At 38.5% G+C, this 23,849-nt stretch overlaps 1 protein-coding gene across 1 annotated transcript in view; it reads left to right on the top strand.

Annotated features, from left to right (window-relative positions):
- Nucleotides 1–23,849, top strand: part of Itgbl1 (integrin subunit beta like 1) — a 231,896-nt gene that overhangs the window by 93,172 nt on the left and 114,875 nt on the right. Inside the window, exons 3-6 of the mRNA XM_015484114.2 lie at nt 6,900–7,046; nt 15,971–16,093; nt 19,829–19,969; nt 23,678–23,818. Coding sequence (XP_015339600.2) covers nt 6,900–7,046; nt 15,971–16,093; nt 19,829–19,969; nt 23,678–23,818 — 552 coding nt within the window. The remainder of the gene's footprint in view (nt 1–6,899; nt 7,047–15,970; nt 16,094–19,828; nt 19,970–23,677; nt 23,819–23,849) is intronic.

Raw genomic sequence — 23,849 nt, 5'->3', positions numbered from 1 at the left:
TAGAGGATAGGAAAGGTAGCAGAATACAACAGTTACTAATAGGGCATTATGTAAAAATGTGGATGTGTAACCGATGTGATTCTGCAATCTGTATTTGGGGTAAAATTGGGAGTTCATAACCAACTTGAATCTAATGTATGAAATATGATATGTCAAGAGCTTTATAATGTTTTGAACAACCAATAAAAAAAAAAGAAACTTTGGCGAACAATGTTTTGTAAAGTTAAACACAGAAAGAACTGTGCACAAACACAGTGTTCTAATCAGTCATAGTTTCTAAGCAATTCTGAAACTATTCTATGAGTATAGTAGTATGAGCAAGTAAAGATCCTGTAGCAAATGAGGGCCACATTTCTCACGGTTGGAGAAGGAAGTTAAAAACAAGAAAGGCCGGCACAACTCAGAGTGGGAGATGCAGGACTCGGCATGGATTGTGCATTTTTGTTTTGATTTGTGTATGCTTGTGTGTGTATTTATGCAATGCATAAATACCAATATAGATAAAAATATAGACAATATATGTGTCTGTATTGGTTAACATGTATGCACGCATTTCCTCACTCACTCTGAGGATGTCTGAAAGTAGTGGCACCCCAGGGAGACTTAGTATTCAGATCTCAGTGTTTATTGCCCAGATTTTAATATTTCAGTGTACCACTCATAAATAAAAGAAGCCAGGGCTCCTTAGAAAGTTGGCTAATTTCAGGACTCGAGCAGGACAAGTAAAAGTTGAAGCATCTTATAGAATCAGAAATTAATAATGTACTGAAATATATGTACCTTCTTTTGCTCATATCTATGTTCACATAGAAAAACCAGAGGAGCCAACCTACCAACCTGAGTTTTCAATAGCCAAAGATAAGAAAATTGAGCAACAATACAAATAATGCAATTGTTTAAATATAATGTTCAAATAAACTAATACCCTAAGGACATATAGATATAAAGAAATAATTTCATGAACATAAATGCTGGGGAGAGGTATTGGCCAAATTGAATTGTTATATTGTGTGCATATATGAATATATAACAATAGATCTCATCAATATGTAGAAATATGATGTAACAATAAAAATGAGGAAAAAATAACTAAATGTGGGGACTGTATACCTTATTCCTTACAGAAGAATTCAAAATAATAAATGCTGAAAAGATGAAGGAAATAGAAAATTACCCTTAGAATACCAAAGTGATAAATACTAAGGGTCAGATCAATTGAAAAATGCTAAAATTAATGGGGAATATGTTGAATAGAAACAGGGTATTTCTATGACCCTGTGGAGTGTAGCAGATAATATTGAACAATATTAATTTTTGGTTTTGATTATTGTGCTGTGGTTGTGTGAGATGCTAGCAATTGGGAGGCTGGGTGAGGGTGTATAAAATTACCATGCATGCAACTCTCTTGTGAGTCCAAAATGATCTCAAAATCATGTTTAAACAAATGTGAGCAGCTGAGTGTGAATGCATTGGGATGCTAACTGGAGTGCTCAGAAATAACTGCCTCTAGTAGACAATGCTTATTAGGTAATAAATAATGCAATGTGCTAATTTGTAGCTTATTAAAACATATTTTATTAAAGCTCAATAGTAACTAACAATTATTTGGGAATTAGGTCAACAAAGATTCTTTTATCAGGGAGTAGTATTTTATTACTGACATTGCTTATCATTGTTGTTGATAATATAAAATGAGATTTAATCAGTTTTATTATTATTTTAAAATATTTACTGACCGTGAACCTCCTTACAGCCTGCACATGGGGTATTCTTCTTTGATTTCTTCATCCATCCTTATTATGTTAAAGAAAGTTTATGTATAGTTACTGGGATTGTGTGACAAAGACAAGTTTGTCATTAAACAAGATCTCCATGAAATCTAGCTATAGCTTATATCCATATCTACTTCTAGATCTACATCATCATGTACATTTGTATCATCATTTATAGCTCTACCCAGCGCTGGGGATGTAGCTCAGTAGTCGAGTGCTGGCCTACCATACGTGAGGCTGGGTTCAATCCCAACCACTGCAAACATGAAAAAATGTGTGTGTATGCATATGTACACAGATAGGTGTGTGTGTATATATAGATACAGATATGTATAACAATTCAATTTGGCCAATACCTCTCCCCAGCATTTATACATATACATACACATATATATAGATACACTTATTCATACCTATTGATATTTACATTTATATATCTACATCTATTTCTGTATCTATGTCTACCTATCTACATATTTACCAACTTCTATCTAGCTAGCTAGTTTTCTACTTTTTACCTATTTAATATTTCATTAGGTCTTGAGACCACAGACGTGTAGCTAATTTAATAAGTACATTTTATTTTTATGCAGAATGCTAGTAGACTTGGAGGAGAGAGTTAAGCACTATCCCTTTCATCTTTATTTTTTCTTTCTTATATTTGGCAGAGCAATTTACAATTATTTTTTCATTGATATATGCAAATGAATAGTTGATATTTAAAAATTCTTCTATGCTGGTAAAATCTTTGTTTCCATTTTAAGGCAGTTTGTTTAGGTATCTGCTGGGCACTGTGGCGTTTGCCTGTAATTCTGGCAACTCCAGAGGAGGAGGCAGGAAAATTGAAAGTTTGATGCCAGCCTCACCAACTTAGTGAGGCCCTACACAACTTGGTGAGACCCTGTCTCAAAATAACAAATAAAAAAGAGCTGGGGATAAAGCTCTGTGTCAAAGTATCCCTGTCTTCAATCCCCAGTACTAAAAAAATAACTAAATAAAAAGTGCCTGCATTGTTCCCTTGATGTTTTTTAAGGAAAATTTCACCACTGACTAGAGTAGATTAGTGCCTTGGCATTACGTAGTTAAAAATTTTTTTAAAAAGGAAGTAATTGCAGAGCTGCTGATTATTGATTATTCAGGATTCACAAAACCTATGTTATTCTGTTGGAATACTTTTCCTTTATCAAAGGAGAAGCAAGAAGTTAGCATGCCTGGGAGAAAGTGGCCAGGCTTCTGCACTCTTACCTGAAAAGAGGATCACAATACTGAACGCACACTGTGCTGTGGCTTGGCATCCTTCCCGGTGCCGGGCTGCACCATGACAACCCTGCAAACAGTAGAAATGGCCTTTCCCCTCCTCGTCCCCATTGCTTTGGTGAAGGAGTCATTTTGCTTTTCTCTGACATTTTTGTTTTGTGTTGGTTTCCCTGGACTCCTTGGGAACTTATCTGAAGGTCAACAGATTTATTCTCAAGCATGTTGCTCTGTTCGTTTTAAGACCACATTTCATAGTTGTGGGAACTGAATTGCCTGGGGAAGAAACAGCTGGAATGGCTTAGACAGTCAGGAATGGGAAAGCCTTTGCTGGCTAGGACTTGATGTGGGCCTGGGACAGCAGAGGCCACCCCTAGGCCTGGGTAGGAGGAGTCCTGTCCTGGGTCCCGTGGTTTAGGGTCCCTGCTCTGGTCCTCCAACTGTTACCATGTGGGGGTGGGGATTGTCGGAGAAGCCAAGGGAATGTGGCCACCTGGACCCCTGGAAATGGTCACGTCTTGTCTCTTACACTGAGGTGCCTGGGACTGAGAACTTTCCACCTTAAAGATCCCAAACTCTCTCCCAGACTTGGCCTGCCCCCAGGTCTGTGGCAGTGTTCATTTCTCTAGACTGGAGCAGTGGTTAAGGAGAGCCCATTACAGGAGGAGTAGAGGGGAGGGATGGCAGAGCCGCCAGTAGTGGAGCTGTGCCCAAGTACATGTGGGTTCTCAGGACCTTCCTTTGTAGGGCAGAGGCGAGGGGCAGATGGCCTAGCTGCCATCCTGGGCCAGCCAATTTCTCAAGATCTTAAGAGAAAACAGTGATCTACCTTTCACCTGAATTCGGATTAGGAAAGATGAATGTACAGATGTCTATTTGCAACTGTTGTGGGCTGAACACCTTCCCCATAAGGATCTATATGCCTAGCACCTGTGCCAGTTAATGTGACTTTGTCTGGAAATAGGATCTTTAAGATATACTCATATTAAGGTGAGGTCCTGCTGGAGTAGGGAGGTCCAAGTCCAGTGCCCTGTGTGCTTATCTTAGGGTGACAGCACAGACACAGAGGAGAGGGTGTGGGGGTCTGAGACAGGGACTGGAGGGGCCTTCTCAGCCACACAAAGCTCAGGAGTGCCAATAATTACCAGTAGCAGGAAAGGCATGGGAAGGTTCTCCCTCAGAACTACCCTGCAGGAGGAACCACACTGCTGACACCTTGATTTTGGCTTCTGGCCTTCAGATCTGTAGGAAAATAGATTTCTGCTGTTTTAAGCCACCAAGTTGGTGGTACTTTGTTATGGGAATCCAGGAAACTGATATATAAGGGGTAAATTATTTTGAAAAATGGGGTCTTTTACTGAAGCCATATTATGGACCCTGTAATGGAGATTACCTTGGCACAATAATATAGAAATCTAATCCCCTGAGGTCTGTTGAAACTCTTATTAACTTGGAAAAAATAATAAAAATGGTCTGAAGACTATTTTCTTTTCTAAAAAAAATAATATATTTACCTCCAAATAAGGGTATGTGGCCTATTATTTGATAATTTTTGACAGTCAAAAATCAATTTCTATTCTATTAGCTTTACTAAATGGGGAGAAATGAATCAAAGAGGTTTTTACTGGGCATGGAGTTGAGAAAGAATATGAAGGCAGTAACCTTCCCTGCATCCCCTGGCATTTTTGAGCAGATGCTAAAGGAAGTGCTGAGAACACACCACCAGACCCAGGGTTGGCCTGAGTGGGTCCCCAGGATGCTAACTCTCTTCATGAGGGAAGGGGCCCTATAGTCAAAATAAATAAATAAATATATAAATCACATTTTCAGGACAGTGCATTGGGGGGTCTTCAGTGTACCAGTACGTATCATGGTGCATACAAAATACTCCTTCCCAGGGTTATTTTATCCTAGAGTCTTTCATTGAGGGAGTTTCATGAAACTGCGCCTCTGTGGGCTGTGTGGAATAAGCACCTTAGAATATTGCATCTACTAATGCTTCTTTGGGTCTGTTTGAGATGAATGAGTTTTTTCTTATCCTATGTACATTTTCCTTATTTCCCTCCCATTTTAATCTTAGCTCTCTTTAAAGAATTGTGATCCTTGACTCAAAAAAACGTGTTAACCTTTGATTCATCTCTGCTACCTATACTGTACCTTACGGTCTAAGATTTTCAACCCACCATAAAAGAACTGAGTCATCTTTTATCCTTGGGTCAGCAAATCATTAATATCAAACTCATTTATCTTCTAAAACATTTCTACTTTTCTTTACTGTTGACATAAAGCCCTTTCTTTGGAATGAGCCATAAGAACTATCTGATACTCAACTGACAAAGCTGGCAATATCATGTGATTCAGCCTAACACATTAATGTTATGAAGGAGTCAGTACAGTTTCCAAGATACATAATTTACCAAAAGAGGCTTAGCCATTTCAAGAATTTGGATCAACCCTTTTACAAATAGATTGGACTGCTGACAGGCAGGATCACTTGTGCTTATGAATGATACCAAGTTGGCCAGGACTGACAGGAATGTGTGAGGACAAACAGGAATGCAAAATAATATGATCAACTTACAGAGTCAAGTGAGTATAACGAATTTCAAATAGGTGCTTGCAGGACTTTGTTTGCAAAACAGAAACAATTGATTTGACAAATGCAACAGAAATAAAAGCATTTACAAGGGTTGGAACACATGAAGAGAGGTTTTAAACTCACAGCCAATCCGATTCAGGCTCTGTTGAACACGCCCAGACAGGCAGCTTCTGAGCTATCAATTCTGACCAACTACCTGCACCTCATCCTATGGATTCTGGCTGCCACATCAAATGACTGACTGCTGGCACCAGATCAAAGATTCATTCTATGAGGTCTCTGAATCTTAGACATTTAGACCTAGTATTATTATCTTTAGTAATATAAACATTCTCTCCCTACAATCCATTCCAACCCTGCCTAACTTCCAAGAACCAGATAGTCCCGAAAATCCCCATTCTTCCTGTAGGTCACAGACTATTGTTCATGAAATGGCAAACACTTCTGGACAATGGTAACACCAGCTTCTTTATCTATCAGCCTTGACTTTGAAGTTTGTAAGTTCTTTGAGGACAAGAGCCAAGTGTAGGTGCTTTGTACTTAGGTCAGGCTAATGTGCAGTCGATAAAAACATTTGTGGGCTCCATCAAGGAGGGCTTTTAATGCAGTTTAGGATCACAGCCATATAACTGACATCGCCTAAAAGCAGGATGATCGCTGGTGATGGAGATCAGTACGGACTGGAAAACTTCTATGGAGACAGAAGTTCTTATACCTTTGATTCTTGAACCAAATTTCTTCATGAAGAAGGATTTACTTGTATGTGTAAATCTTATCCCATGGTGATATTTTATGTATCCATAAAATTTTATTTCTTGTTTAATTCAGATAACTATAGGACTGATGTTTAGTTTAATGGCTCTTCATTAAACAAAGCTTCCTTATTCAGAATTTGTGGTTTTAGGCATGATGAAATACAATTAAATAAAAATATTCCTCCTAGGCTTTTTTTCTCAAATTCTGTGGTACAAAGTAGATTTTTATATTTTGATTGCAAAACTTTTTGACCATGTGGTTTATTAGATTTCTGATGTATTACCCTGATTTCTCTATAAATTAATTTAAGGTTTATACAATCATTTATCAAAGCTGATTATTGAGATAAAATTCTTATATTGCATTATACTATAGATAATAGCATTATCCCTTAGCCTCTGAGAGATATGTGTTTCAATTTATTATTGCTCACCCTTGAACGGATGCCACCCTTAAGAGTTTTTGTTACAATGGTAGGAAGACAGTTTGAGTCTCACTGGATGTTGTTAAATCCTCAGGCCATGGTACCTGTGACTGCGGGAAGTGCAGATGTGATGCGGGGTGGTCTGGGGATGCTTGCCAGTACCCAACCAACTGTAACCTGACAAGGAAAAAAAGCAACCAAATGTGCAAGAATTCTCAAGATGTCATCTGCTCCAATGCAGGTAAGAATTCTGTCCCTTGAAGATTCTGAAGTGAAGTAATCAAATCTTGTTTTTTTTTTTTTTTTTAATGGAAATTTGTAGGCATGGAGAAATGTTGAAATGGAGTGAAGCTGCTTTTGAGTATTCTTTTTAGAAGTGAAATTTAGATAAATCAATAGGGAGAAAATATCATCTTGCTGAGACTGGCAAGTTTGGTGCTCTCCAGTTGTTTCCGGTGCCTCCTCAGAGCATGTCTTGGAGCATGGTATTCACTGCAAACCACCTCCCACAGAATCTTATGTAAATTGGGAGCCATGATTTGGAATGGAGGATTAAATCTTATGAAAAGATTTATGTAACCAGCGTTTTTATTTATTTGCCACAGATCAAGGGTGCTTTGAATTTATACCTTAGCATCAAATAAAATCAAATGCTTTTAATTTTATAGATGATTCAGGTAATACTGGATATGAAACACATTGAAGAATAGAATGGCAATGAGAGTTTTTGTTTGACCAAAATATTTTTATATTGCATCAGAGTCATTTAAAACTATTTCTTAGAAGATGGCAGAGAAGGTATAAAAATTAATTAACCAAACCATGTAAAGCAAAGCAGCTGCAGTTTAGGTTGGAGTGGTGTTTAGCTAGTGTTACTATAATTAAATATTCTTAATATCTGGGTGTGTGGAGCCTTAAAGTTGTTTTTCCTTGACTGTGGTAGAACATGAGAATCCCAAAGGGTAAATGATAAATGTCAGTGCCCATGTCCTTCCCCAGAAGTTCTGCTTTAGGTGATTTGGGGTGTGGCTGGACTTCAGTGGGTTGTTAAGCTCCCAGGATGATCCTAATGCACATACAGGGAAGGGAGCCAGTGTTCTCCATGTGTAAGGGCAAGGATTTGACCTGCTGAACGAATACCTTCCCTTGCTGAAGCTTGCATTACTGGTAGGGCCCTTCTGCAATCAGAGCTAGGACCTTTCCACATCTGATTGCTGCAGATTGCTTGGTATAGAGGAAGCTGGGTAAAGGTGCTCGGCTAATAAGAATCAGGGCCACACCCAGCGTGCGGTGCCAGAGGACCCATCAGGGACCAAGACAAGTGGTCTGAGCAGTCGTGTCACTTCCTGTGCTCGTACTCCTCTCCCCACTTCTCAGCACATCAGCCTTTCCTTTTCTTTCAGAGGTAGGATTTCTCTACCTCTGACTCAGAACACCCAACAATACGCACCCTGCACACCCCTGCACACAGACAGTAGCCCCTTTTATCCTGAAAATATTCATTCTTTCAAACTTATTAATAAAGACTAGGATTCTACTTTTTTAATATATGACAGCAGAATGCATTACAATTCTTACTACATACATAGAGCACAATTTTTCATGTCTCTGGTTGTATACATAGTATACTCACATCAATTCGTGTCTTTATACATGTACTTTGGATAGTAATGATTATCACATTCCACCATCATTGATTACCCCATACACCCACTCTTCCCTTCCCATCCCTCTGCCATATCTAGAGTTTGTCTATTCTTCCCACATTTCCCCTCCCTACCCTACTATGAATCAGCCTCCTTATATCAGAGAATACATTCGGCATTTGGTTTTGTGGGATTGGCTAACTTCACTTAGCATTATCTTCTCTAACTCCATCCATTTACCTGAAAATGCCATGATTTTATTCTCTTTTATTGCTGAGTAATATTCCATTTTTATATGCCACATTTTTTTATCCATTCATCTTTTCAAAGGCATCTAGATCCATTCCTATTGTGAATTGTGCTGCTATAAACATTGATGTGGCTGTGTCCCTGTAGTATGCTGTTTTTAAGTCCTTTAGGTATAGATCTAGGAGAGGGACAGCTGGGTCAAATGGTAGTTCCATTCACAATTTCCAAGAAATCTTCATACTGCTTTCCATATTGGCTGCACCAATTTGCAGTCTCACCAGCAGCTTTTTAAGTTATCTGTTTCTTACTTTATTCATTATGCTTTTAAATAATCAAATTCAGGTACTAAGATGCATTATAACCATGTGAGGGCTAGTCTAGGAATCTTAATGTTCTCATGATTCACAATAACATATTTCAAAGGAGAAAATACACAGAACTGTTTTGATAGATGATAAACTATTTGATAAAATTAAAACATTTCTAAGATATCTATACTTGTACTTTTTTTAAAACATTGAAACAGATAATTTAAAAAGTATAGTACTTTTATCTAACTGCCTACCATCCATCATTCGGTTTTGTCAATTGACTCAACAAAGTTCTTTATATTTCCTTCTCCTTGCAGGATCTAATCTAGGGACAATGTTATACTTAATTCTCTTTCTTTGGCTTTCTTTAATCTGGACAGTTTCTACTGACTTTGGCTTTATAGCACTGACAGCCTTGAAGAAAATTGTCCGAACATCTTTTTCTTTTTTAAATAAAATGTTACTCACTTTGGGCTTGTCTGATGCCTCCTCATGATTAGATTCTTGCTATCTATTCTTAGGTGAGATACCAGATAGATGATTTTGTGCTTTTAGAATGTTTCATTTAAAGCCGGTGATGTCCATCTGCTGGGATTGTGGGGGATCACTTCTGACCAACGCATCAAGGTGATGTCTGATGTCACGCCTGTTATTACTGACTTTATCACTGATTTACCCATTTTACAAGACACCCAGCTATGGGAAAAAACTTTGAAAGCAAGCAAATACCCCAATCCTCATTAAAATTAAGACTCTCTCTTATGGAGAGTTTATGAGGATGATTGGAAAATGATAATTTCTGAAATCCAAATTCAATATTTACCAATTGACACCCAACATTCTTCCACAAATGGCCACCTTCCCTTATTTGCCTGTTATTCAATATTTTATTTACATGGAATTTATTAGCAGTCTGGAATCACAACTCCTATGATTTCAATGGTTTGTCAGACACTTTTATATTCAATTACTCTGTGCACAGATTGTCTCAGATTAGATATTTAAACCTTCTCAGGCTATATTTTGTGTTCTTGGGATCTGACTCAGTTGTTTTTCTTTCATTTTGTTTTGCTTCTACTAATATGTTATTTTTATTTTTTGTATATACAAAGAACTGTGGTTCTTTTTTAAAAAAAATATTTTTTTATTTTGTAAAAAAGTTGAACCCAATACCTTTGTTTTATGTATTTATTTTTATGTGGTGCTGAGGATTGAACCCAGGGCCTTGAACGTGCCAGGTGAGCGCTCTACTGCTGAGCCACAACCCCAGCCCTGTGGTTCTTTTTGAATGAATAAAAATGTTGAAAGAAAAATTTGTGATCCCTAAGGAAGTTTATTCATATCGGGGTGTATTTTTCTTGGCCATTTCTTTAATGAACATGCTAGTGTCGAAAAGGTAGAGTGAGGCACAATATAATTTTGGAATTTATTTGCTCAAAGAATGATTCATTATTTGGGCATCTCCAAAACAGAGGTGGTTCAGAAGCACTGAGAGAATGCAAATGGGAGGCTTTGACCAAATACAAGTAAAGCAAATGAAATATTTAATTGGTTACAGTTGTAAATTTTCCTTTTTGGTCAATCCCATTGGAAGACCCTGGTTATATAAGGATGATAAGTTTTCTGTTTGCTTCTGAGTGGTTGAGCTCACATTCTGTTTTTTCTCTTTTTTTCCAATGTTGAGATTTATAAGAAATATCTCAATACACATGTATTTCCTTTTGTAGAGATAAATACATATATTAATGTTTATTTTAATTTTTTCCCATATACAAGATAAGTTGCACACATTTTTACCAATCAAGAAAGGTTAAGGTCACTCATGAGACCTAACTGATTTTACCTGCTCAGGGATCAGGGATTCTTAAGACCTGTTCTCTAATTTACATTAACACTACTAAATATATGCAGGTACATACACATGCATACATGCATGAATTTCCATACATATATCTACAGGGATAGAAGCACACATGTGTATGTGTGTAAGAAATAATGATTTTACACCAATGTATTCAATTCCAGTCCACCCACACGGGTAATTTCTTGCTTTCCCCATTCCATATTTTCATATACCAAAATTCATATCTCATTTTTTCAATCCTATGCTTCATCTGCATTTGTTTGCAGAATTGCTTCATATGCACAACAATACAAAACAAATCTACCAAAAACGACCAAGATTTGTTTCCCATATACCCCCTCCCCACCCTCATTTAGCCCTAATCGTGCCTAAGATTAGAGTATGTCATCAAATGCTGCATTCATAAGTTACTTGGATTCCTTTTATTTTCTCCCCATTAGTGTGGTTATGATAGTAAGTTGAAGTACAATTGAGCATTTTTAGTTTGTATTATTTTCAGTTTTAGTTTTTTCCCCTTCCTTTCCTTTGTTCATTAATATAGTTATGTTTTGTAATGCACAGTACACAGAGCACATTTCCAGAAGTCACATGTATGCAGAAGAGTCCTCAGAGAATCATCACTCTCCTCCAAAGCTTTCTACCTTACTCTCAGCATCCTGGGGAATCAGCTTCATTGCTTTCTGCTTTACCTGCACAGTGCTTCTTTTTGTAGTGATAAATAGATATATGGATATATTATTATGTTTTTCTTTTTTTTCCCTATACAAAAGATAGCACACTATGTTCTTCTGCAAATATGCTTTTGCCATTCAACATTATATCCTGGAATTCACTATGTATCAGTTCATAGAAAATTTTCTCATTCTTTTTTCAAAACCATAGTATTGAATTGTCTGAATGTGGCATGACTTATTCAATCTCCTATGCTTTGGCATCTGGAGTTTTTGATATTTTCAAATTGCAAATAATAATGCATGGAATTGTCTGGTCCATGTGTATTTTCGTATTTTTGGAGGTGCATCTTTCAGTGTAATTGATCAGGAGTGAGATTATGGGGCCAAGGGGTAAATTTATGCTCAATGTTACTTTGAACCTTTTCCTTCACACTTCCATCTCAATATGTAAGTCTTTCCTATTTAGCAATCTCATTCTCACCTGTCTGTCTTCTAATACCCACTTCCACCAGCCCAGTTCAGGCCACTTCCTACAAATTTCATTAGCCTAAAGCCTCTCTCTTGTAATCTTTCTGTTTCATATTTCAATGTGGTCCTCTACAAGTAGCTTGGAGCAGCAGGGAAGGAGGAAATAAATGGGTTGGGCATAAGACTGAAGAGCAGGATGAGATAGAGTTGGGGACCAACTATCTCTGTGAGAAACCCATAAAGGTGGTAATGTGTAGAGCGAGGGGAGGCTCCAGCACCTTGGCACAGGGATGTGGACTGGTGTTCAAGTCTGGTAAGTCATCCTAGTCGGCTATATTAGGCTGCATGAAAAACCAGAGCTAAAATAATCTGGTATAAAGCAGGAGACCAATCCTAGAGTGAGTTAACTGGCAACCAAGAAAGAGAAGCAGCATGACACAGCCCGAACACAGGAGTCTGGCACTTTTGCCTGGGCGTCCATATGCCATGTCTTGGAGGCTCAGTTGTGAATTCTGCTGGATGGGTGAAACAGGAAGTCTCTGAGCTATTGTAAACTTCCCACACCAGCCAGGAACAGTTCGCACGTGTGGATGAGAGTGAGTCTGCTGGTGGGGGACATCGGGGAGGAGTTGCAGAATTCAGAAGCACAGGCTGTTTCTTTCCACCTTTCGGGGGTGGGAGGATGGATGTCAATAAAAAACAAAAAATAGACAACAGGGCACCTTCTGCGTACAGAGCCCTGACCAAGTTACTCTCTGCTCCCAAGCACAGCAGACTCCTTTTATTCCAGCAGGCAATCTTAAATCCCTGACCTGTGATCTTGGTCTCCACTGTTTGCCTTTAGCCTACCTTTTCCCCAGACTCAAGTCAGATTCTTTATTTCCATTCTTATTCCCTATGCTAGGCATTTCCCTCAACATCAAAAATCTGTTCTTCATCCTCACTTGTTGGAATTCTACCCATATACAGGTGCCAACTCAAGAACTGACTCCTTCTCTCTGCCTCCCTTCTTCACAGCCAGCCTGAGGTTTATCATTTCTGCATAGCATTTGCCTCAAATCTGTTACAGATGCTTTTGTGTCATGCATCTTCTGTCTATACTCACACACACATACACACACACACACAAACCCTAATGGCTTTATAGTGTATGATTACGCAAGATATATATGTGTATATCTTATCAATGATAACTTTCTTCCTGGTCTGTGGTTTATTTAATGCTATTAATCTTATTATCTCCTACAGCATTTTTGCTGAAAACAACATAGGTCACCAGACAGTTTAATGACTAAATATGAGAGAGGCTGAGAAGATGAATGAATAAATATGAAATAAAAAAAGGATGGTAGAAAAAAATAGATGAAGCAACATCATGAACTGTAACATTAGATGGTGAACATCATGCTAAGTGAAATAATGCAGACCCAGAAAGCCAAGGGTCCAATGTTTTCTCTCATGCATGGAAGTTAGACATAAAGGACAGAAAGAAATAAAAATAAAGGGAATATTACTAAAATAGAAGGGAATTAACAGAGTAGAAAAAGATGATAAAAAAGGCAGGGGGAGAAGGGAAGGGTATGTGAAAATACTGGGAATAAAATAACAAAATTATGCCATGTCTATGTACAAATATACTGAAAGGAATCCCATATAGGTGTGTATAAACTATTTAAAATAGCAATAACAATTATAAGAGGGAAATAAGTAGAGCAGAGCAAGCAAGTCAAGGGGAGGGGATGGAAAGGGAAGGTCCTGGGGAATGAGATAGATAAATTATGTTACATGTACATATAAATATGGCATAATGAATCTCACTGTTATGTATAATTATAATGCACCCCAAAATTTAAAGTCTACCTCTTTTCAAATAACTTTTATAAAAGTAAAATAGTTTTCAGGAAATAAACACAAAAAAATGAAGTTTAATAAAAGTCAAATTCACATGCACATTCTCAAGCTAGAAAATAACAAACTCAAATTCTGCATAATCATCATTTATAGGTACTTATGAGAGAAAAACACCTATAGATAATAGTAAATTGCAAATGATCTGGGTCCTAGAATCACACAGAAGACATAAAAACAAGGGCATTTCAGGACCCACAAATATAAGGTGAATCTGGAGAAAGTATTTGGAATAGGAATGATATCTCAATATCTTAGTGGTATAAGAGGGGAGGGAGGACTCAAATTTTTCTGAAAGCCTCTTACGGACTATACACAGCAGTGATTTTAGAAAAATAATCAGACAATATATTTGAGGAGCTAGAGCACATCTATAATCTGAAAGAGAGAAATGAAAGTGATCTTGAAAATGCATAGCCAGAGAGGATTAACACCTGGGTTCAATTATATGTCTACCTTAATCTGGAGTCCATACTTTTCCAGTGCACCACATCCAGAATTACTAATATCCTGTCGCTCAAGCCAAATAGCATCTTTGTTTCCTCCCCCTCATTCATCTCTCATACCCAATCAGCCACCACATGCTGTGTGTTCTTTCTCCTGAAATTTCCCCAAATATGTTTATTTCTTTCTAAACTCACTGCCATTTTCCACCTGGTGTCTACCTTCTTTCCTGCGGACACATATAACTGCCTCTTAACTTCTTTTCATGTCCACTTTTGCCTCATTTCAATTTATTCTCCATGTGACAACCAGAGCACCTGGTATAAATTCATACCTGGTCTCATTAACCCTTCCTGAGACCACTTCTGTGACTTCTTGTTATTGGATTAAAGTCGGAATTCTTTGGCATGACCTATAAAACTTCCACCCACTGCCCCCTTTGTTACACTTTTCACGTCATTTTGTAAACTCAAAGTTCTGTGAGTTTGTTCCTTTTATCCTCTTTTGCCCCTGAGCCTTTGCTGTTGTCTCTTGCTGTAACTGAACCTCTTCGCCACTCACTTCGCTTAGCGATTTTTTTAAAACAGCTCTCAGTTTTCAGCTGCTTCCTGCGGAACTCTACCTTTGGCCTCCAGGTCTCAGCTAAATCCCCTTGCTATGTGTTTTTGCAGCACTTTGCACTTCTCTATTTTATCACATTGATTTCTAGCTCTGAGAAGAGGATTATGGCTGACTTGAACTGTTGGATTTCCAGAGATTAGAGTAGAATCTGATGGATGATAAAGTCTTAATTTTATATAGTTATAGCTATGATAACCAATTAAACATGGAATATATATAAAAGTACACTTTTCTTAAGAAGACATCTTATCTCTGGTACCATCTGAATGTGATATTACTGTCAATGAAATCATTCTTGGGGAATGTAATCAGATCTTCAGAATTGCATAAGCACATGGCTATGGTAGACCAGATGACTCCAGTGTCTCTATCACTCTGAGCTGCTTTGAGATTCTGTGACACTCCAGGAATCTATGCCTAAGAAAACCCACTAGGTCTTATTGTCATTATGAGCAAAGGTGTAAGTTCATGCTGAGGATGTGAAATTATCAGAGGTGTATATGCTTTCCATTCATGCATTGGATAAGAAATTAATTCCCAAAATATTATTATGTAAATAGTGTGCTCAAACATTATGCAAAGCATTGAATAAATCCTGGTGAGAAAGATAAGCAAAGTTACTTTCCTCACAATGCTTCAAATTTTCTGCTTTATTTCACTTCAGACTCAGGTGTAATCAGCAGATATTCATTTATGCATCAGTTGAAGGGACAAGCTCTGCACTGAAGAGGTCAAATTATATTCATTAAACTATTAGAGGTCAATAATAAGAGCTGCATAATATAAAATATAATGCTGTGCCATGGCAATCTCAAAAAGGAATAGCTTATTTTCAACCTCATCGTACCCACAGAAATGCATAACTGGAATACTGAATTGATCTGAATTGTGTATTCACCTGAAAGAAACAAGACAAGAACTTTATTAGCTGTAACTTATGTGCACATAATAAACAATCTTTCTTTGTTTTAATGGTTTAGGTACATGTCACTGTGGCAGGTGTAAATGTGACGATTCGGATGGAAATGGCCTTGTTTATGGTAAATTCTGTGAGTGTGATGACAGAGAATGCATAGATGATGAAACAGAAGAGATATGTGGAGGTATGTATATTAACTGTAGAAATTCATTGAAGTACCTTTACCATACTTTTGTCTCCACATAGGTTTCTGCTCTGGTGTGCTATTTGAATTTGAACCTGCTTATTTGGGAAATACAGAAGGGAGTTAGCCTAAAGCACTTAGAGTGGCTAGTGCTTTTTCAATGTGAAACTTGATTGTCCCTGGAGGAGAGCCACATCATTATGGTAGTGCACCATCTGCAGGGCTCTGAAGTGGTTTAAATGGAACGTCATCTTTCCCCTTTTCACCTTAGCTGTTCTTATTCTCTTTAATCCTATCTCTTGACTTTATATTTTAATTTCATTCTGTTTTTAAATCATAAACCTTCAGAGAGTTTTGTGTCCTGTTGAGTAAATGGCAGTTCACTAGGCTGTTAGCCTAGAACCTACCTCCCATAGCCAGCCCCATATCTGATTAGATAACCTCTTCTACAAACTTTTCTACAACCATCATTATTCAAGCTGTTTTCCTATTGCACTAATTCTTGTAGGTTTCCTAGTGCTAGGACTGCAACAGATGCTTCAAACTCATAATGTCATATCTCACAGATCACTCTAGAGTAAGAGTTACGTCTAACCACAGGGACAGATGTGGAAACTGGGCGTTGGATAAATTGGACAATTTACCCACAGTCATTCCCCCATTCATGGTAGAATTCAGACTCCTTTCTGACTGACTCTGAAAAGAATGGTCTTGACCCCTCACCACTCAGCACAGCCTCATACCTGGGAGTCTGCAGCTCATGGGAAGAGCCTCCTCCTCCCATCCTTCCACCCACAAGTTGGGCCCAGATGTCTCATATGCAATCTTGACTGTCACAAGAGTGAAGCAGAGAACAGCAAGAATCACTTCAGAGAGGCAAATCCCTCTCTCCTGTTGTGAAACTTGTATTTCACTCATGCCCTTCAGGATTGCAGTCCGTGGAATCTTATCTTGTATGTGGAAAAGGTGGTTTCAGAGAGTGTTTCCCTGGAGAATCAGGATCCAATAGGGCCAGCACGTGGCAAGCCGTCCCTTTGTCCCCTTGCATTGCTTTTGTTCCCAGGGTAGCCTCCTCCAGATATTCTTGATTTAGCTTTGTTCTGTCCTTCTTCCTGGTCTCCTGGCTGCAGAACCCACTGGTATAAAAACAAACAAACAACAACAACAACAAAAAAAAAACCCAGAATCTTTAATTTATTTTTCTAAGTTAGTGACCTAATCTAGATGTCTCTGAAAATTCCCCTAAAGGGTTCAGTCCAAAATAATTAGAAAAGCTAGATAATTCTTCCCACAAATATTATGTATTTGTCATCTTGATATTTGATTTCCAATTACTACAGATGAAAAAATAAGAAAGGAGTGTGTGCTGCAGGGCCAAGGTGTCCCAACAAACATCACCAAAGCCTGGTCCATCTGCATGTGGAAATACGCAAATTTAACTTGAAACAGCACGACAGGAAGTGTTCAACTTCATTCTTTCTTCTTGTTATTTTCACTTTTGGGGCTTAGGCAATTTTCTGGGAAGTTTCTGTCCACAGATACCAGAACCTAGTAAAGAGCCTCTGGGGATGACATTGTCTAGGATGGTAGGTCTTTCCATGTTATTGTCATTCAGATGAAACCAATCTGTTGAAAGATGATTCTATAGTCCATCTGTGAAGCACTATATAAAGAGATTTTCTTGCTCTATCAGTTTACACAATGCAGTGTTATGTTTATGGCACAGAATATATGTTGTCCTAAAGCTTACATTTTATATCAGTTGTCACAGTGTGTATTGTTACAATGTTTTCATTTGACTTATATAACCTCTGTTTAATTTTTTTCTATCTCAGGCAGGTGTAGCTTTACATAATTTTTGTTTTCTTATTCACCCTTAACACCATGATTTCTTAATAGAACCCTAATTCAGAACTGAATTTTATAAATATATAAAGAATGTGGGTATAAATTAATTATCTTTATGATTATTTGTTAGTATTATGGTTATCCTTAATATGTATATATAATATATATTATATATTATATATATATTTTAAGTGTATATACACACATAATATATATATATATATATATATATATATATATATATATATATTACCATATGTGAAAATTTCATGACATTAAACAGCTAGTAATTTCTATAATCCTAAGAAGTTGATGGAATTTTCTAAAACTTGATTCATAAGAAGAAAAGTGCATGCAATCATGCTTTTTTGTAGTATCTCCTCAAGTTCCTGAGGTTTGTGATACAGCTATAAATGTAATTTCATTGTGTGTGCACATAGATATCTCTGTTAATAAATAAAATGTATAAACACTATGTTTTATTGCTGCTTAAATCATTTAATATCCTTTGCATTTGTTTAAGGGATCAAATTAAATAACAAATTGTGTTATAGAAATGGCCATTGTCTATGGGTTTAGGAGGTTTCTATGGATTCGTCAACTTACTCATTTAGATAAGAAATGACATTACTCTTAAGTCCTTTCTCCTCTCTATTCCTAGAGTGCTTTTCCTCTTCATCACTCTTTCTCTGTCTCTTGAATGCACATCTGTTAGATGGAAGTGTTAAACACCATTTGTTAAACACCAGTGGTACTGGAGACTAGAATATTCTGTGTTTTCTACTTTTTATGGGAGTTTCATAGGCCCTACTAATGCTTTTGTCATTGACTAGAGATGCCATATGTTAGAATGAAAAATATGCTTTGAAGAGGTTGACAAATTGCTCCACAGTCAGTTTTCCATGGGTCCTCTGTCATTTTGGCTGTAGGAGAAGAAAGTTGGAGGAACAAAAACTTTTTCCATAGACAGATAAATACAAACTCTTCTAACATAGAAAGAATAGACTAAGAAACAAAACATGAATAAGAACGTTCATTCATACTGGGATGGCATACCCACAAAGAAGAGAGGGTGCCAGAAGGTATCTTTGGGAAGCGTAGAGGCTGACTGGACTCGGAGGGGGAATGACCAAGTCGTTCATTGTGGATTGTGGGTGGGTGAGCAGCACAGTGAGCCGGTAAGAGGTTATAGAGAGGTGGGGGCTGAACCAGTGGCCCCTGCACCCTAGATGACAGGTATCCCCAACTGTCATTTGTGTCTCCTTGACACAGGGGAAGAATTTGATTGTGAGAGTGAGAGCCCACAGTACTTGATTGGGCTAAATCAGGACTCAACCCTGACTTAGCTGGAAACCTTTTTTCCATGTGGTAAAACACAACAGCTCGTGCGACACAGTTGAATGGAAAGGTGAAATATTTCCTCTGGCTTCAAAATGTTTCAGTCATTAATAATGTTTATCTAAGTAAATATGTGCCATTGTTTCCCCAGTAGTGGATCTCAAATAAACTAATGTAACAACTAATCCAAGAAATGCCCTTAGAGTGGATGCGTGCATTCATTGGCGTTTGATGCTTGCATCTGAGATGGCAAAGTAATAGATTCTCATAGTCATTCACATCATTTCTTTAGAAATACTTTTTGGTTGGGTCTGCTGTCTGTGTAGGTCAAGCTAAAAGACACACTAGCTTACTCTATTTACATAGTTATGCTGGGATAAGTGTAATCATGATGTTTTGAAGGAAAACTATATAATCTGATTATTTTAAGTAAGGAATGTGGGGTTCATATTATTTTAAAAGGCAAAAATAATCGGGAAGACGTGGAAAGCTAATACTGCTTTGAAAAGTTGCTTTTTTCCTCACTGTATAAAATTCTTTTGGGTACAGGCCATGGGAAGTGTTACTGTGGAAACTGTTACTGCGAGGCTGGTTGGCATGGAGACAAATGCGAATTCCAGTGCGACATCCCCCCCTGGGAAAGCAAGCGAAGATGCACAGCTCCTGATGGCAGAGTCTGCAGTAACAGAGGTGTGTCATCGTAAACGCTACTACATCATCGGGAGGCAAACAGAGCTCTTAATTGTTAACACGGCTCTCTATTTCCTTCAGTGTGGGAGGGACTTGTCTTTTATGTCATTTACTTCGATGTAAATCAGTGCTTACCAACAATCTTCTCTTTCTTGTTCTTTACTGAGCAGAAAACAGAAAGATAAGAAAGTTGCTGTCATTCTTTAAGCTTCACTGAACAAACGGTTGACATAGGGACAGTAATTTCTTTGGCGGACATCCAGAAATAGCACAGTACAGCTAAAAGGCAATTCTTGTAGATACTTCTGCTAAATGTCTCTTGACTAACAGAACCATCGGCAGTATGAGCATCTAATTATCCAGAGAGCATTCAGAAAACCCTCTCCTTTTAATTATGAGTAAATCCAAGTCTTGGCTAAAATGTAGAATTGATGTAGATGAATTTAACTTCTGTCTGCCTTAATAGGAACATGATATTGAAACTATTCATCAAATAGCCCTGTGAAATTTAAATTTGATCTTAAGCAGGAATTTAAAAAATTTGTTCACACTGATAAAATATAAACTACAGTTACTTGATAGTTGATGTAAAATCAAATTTGTTAGACAGTTTTTAAAATCTTTGTTGTTTTTCCCTTTGAGGTAGATAAAAGAGGGCTACACTGGACCATTGCCTATCTTGAGGCATAAATAATGGCTGTGTTTCCTTCTATAAAATGATAAAATTCTAGAAAGCGAGAAAACTATTGTTTTCATTTTCATAAACAAATTTTTTGTTGTAATAGGTCATGCTGACCTGGAAAGCTTTAAAAACTGAGAAAAGAGTTCCATGTGCCAAAGTTCTGTAATAGAAAGAGGAAATCAAGAATCCTAAACTCAGAGCACAACCTCATAGAGTCCTCTCTTTACGTGGACTAGATCTTGCTGTATGTCATACTAATTCACTCTGTGCTTCTTTTCATGTATAGGGACATATTTTCTGCTCAAGTCCTTTTGGTTTGATAGGGTGCCTAGACCCCATGTTGTCAGTGTGTGAAGCCTGAGCTGTGCTGCTGTGGAATGGGACTGCTCAGATGTTGAACCAGGAGAGGCAGGAGCGAGGTGGGTTGGGCTGTGGTTAGGGAAAGGCTCTGCCACAGAGCTGTGTGGGCTCTGAGTGGCAGGTGACCCTTGGAAACGCCCACTGGGCCACCTCTCCATGGTACTGCCTGCAGCCTGCCTAAGTGAGGCTCCTAGCTCAGAAGGCTCAGGGGACTAGAAGGCAGAGCACTGAGATGGGCCTTTTCTCTCAGATGGCACGTTCCTGTCTGCTCTGGCACATTTTCTTATCACCGCCTCCCTAGGGACAAGAGAGACACTGGCCCCTGCTCACACTCGCCTTGGGTTGATTTTTAGCCCAACACCAGGTTGCAGGCACAGCCACCTGGTGATGGGAAATGTTCTTGGTCGTCCACCACCTGGGGCACTCTCAGTCTCATTCGAGGCCTGAGGAGCTAGTGGCCAGTGGTCCCTGTCCTCCATCATCTATACTGTTATGATAGTAGAACATATCCATTTTTTAAAAAGAATTCAGGTAATAGAGGATAAGGGGGAAAAGGAAAATGATACATCATCTTAACATCCAGATAGAGCATCCTTTTGTATTTAGATACATGACTTTTTTTGGTACTTATTTATTTAAATTATTATTAAAATTTTAATTTCAAATTCACTTGTGTGACTCCCATGCCCTTTGTTTTAGTCAGCTTTTTCACTACTGAGACCAAAAGATTAAAAAAGAAGGATTTTAGAGGAGGAAAAGTTTATTTGGGGGCTCACGGTTTCAGAGTTCTCAGTCCATCGATGGCTGACTCCATTCTTTGGAGCATAAGGTGAAGCTGAATGTCATGGTGAAAGACTGTGGCAGAGAAAAGCAGCCCAGGACATGGTCAGGAAGCACGGGGAGAGTAGGGACCCACCTCCTGCAGCCACCCCTACCTGCCTGCAGTTACCAGCCAGTGAGTCCCTATCAGGGATTAATGCACTGATTGGGTTAAGACTCTCATAACCCAATCACTTCACCTCTAACCTCTTGCATTGTCTCACATGTGAGCTTTTGTGCAGACACCTCACATCAAAACCATGCCACCCTCCTAAGGAATATGACTACTTTTATCTTTCTTCTTAGTAGACACAAAAATTGAATCATACTGTCCATACCAGGTTGTAGTTTGATTCTATTCATTGAGTAACATATTTTGCTTCTCTTCCCGTGTTCATAGAGCAACAAGCTGATTATTGCTCCTAATGAGGGCTTTGTAATCCACCGGACACACACATTGTTACCACACTCATTCTCCACTGCTGGATGCCCGGTCACTAGCTGTTTTTCAGTAACATAATCACATTTCACGTTCCTGAGGTGTGCTTTTCCTTTCTGTTGGAAGTATTGATTGAAGTGGACAGTTCGCTGGACAATACCCCACATCTAGAGTGCATTCCATGAAGGTGTCACCCAGAGTTGCTGCTCTGTCCTGCACTTTAGAGCGGGAGATGCTTCTTGCCCTACCCTGTACCACCCCTGGATTCTGGCAGTCCTTTCTGCCTCCACAGCCAGGCATCCAGAGTAACCCCAGCTCACCGCTGCTTTAAAGCCTCAGCCTGGCTCTTAGTAATCCTTGCTTACACTGATCCATCCATCCTTCTCTATGAAATTTCCTAGGTTGTTCCTGGTCTTTGCTTGTTTTACATCAGGTATATTTAACCTTTATGTCTTGATTCCTAAGAGATATTCATGTTTGTAAATGTGCACGTATTTTTGGCATACATATGAACGTTTGTTTCAGCTTCTTTAGTGTTTTTTTTTTTTAAGTTGTTTTGTTCCTGAACCAAAATCCAGATTTTGATGAGGTTAAATCTGTCTCTTTTTATAGTTTTAGTAATTCTGCTTTGGGGGTTTGAATAAAGGATTTTTTTTTTCGTATTTTTGGTTTTATTTTGTACATTTAAATCTTTCATTCAATTACTACTTATTTTGATATAAAGGGGGGAGATGTGGGGAAAGAAATCTAACTTTATTTGCCCCCAGAGGATCAGCTGTTGCCCTAAAGATGGCTACTGATGATCTGCACACATCCTAGTGACGGAGGTACACTTCTCACTTGGACGCCGAGCAGCCTCCATGTCCTGGACTCATCCTCCAGCAAACTGACTTCTCAGTCTTCCTTTGCGGGCACTGGGACCCCCATGCCCACCACCACCTTCCCGCTTCCTTCAGCCTCCTCAGGTTCTCCTCCTCCTCTGTCCCTCCAGCCCACGCTGAGCCCTCCCTCCTGAACTCACACACGTGTATGTCCTGGTTGACGAAATGTCAAGTGCCCCTGCTGTCACTGTTGGCTCTTTTCTTTCTCTGGCTTTCTTTTTGGCCAACAGACTGTAAGCTTCTAGAGGGAAAAGATGACGTTGTGCTAGTTGTTGTGGCATTTTCTTTGAGAGAAACTAACACGGTGCTAATGACAAGTCCCTCTGTCTCACCTGATCAAAGACGAGAGAGGTTGTTGTTTATTTGTTAGGACTCTCTGCTACCAAATTCAGAGGGTGATTTTCCATTTTAGAACATGTTTATCTGAAATGTGTCTTTTCCAAGTAAAAAAGAGCAGCAGCATGGGAGATGCTTTCTTTCCTGGTTCTTCTCGACTGCACCTGGATGAAATTCCTTTTTCCACCCAGGGACTTGCGTGTGTGGTGAATGTTCTTGCCATGATGTCGATCCAACTGGGGACTGGGGAGACATTCACGGGGACACCTGTGAGTGTGACGAAAGGGACTGCAGAGCTGTCTACGACCGGTATTCCGATGACTTCTGTTCAGGTAAGGGCTCCTCTCGTTCCTATCTTTACAT

This window comes from Marmota marmota, unplaced genomic scaffold (assembly GCF_001458135.2).
Source record: "Marmota marmota marmota unplaced genomic scaffold, marMar, whole genome shotgun sequence".
Classification (NCBI taxonomy): Eukaryota; Metazoa; Chordata; class Mammalia; order Rodentia; family Sciuridae; genus Marmota; species Marmota marmota.
Note: the sequence above shows the minus strand (reverse complement) of the source record. Positions and strands in the feature narration are given on the sequence as shown.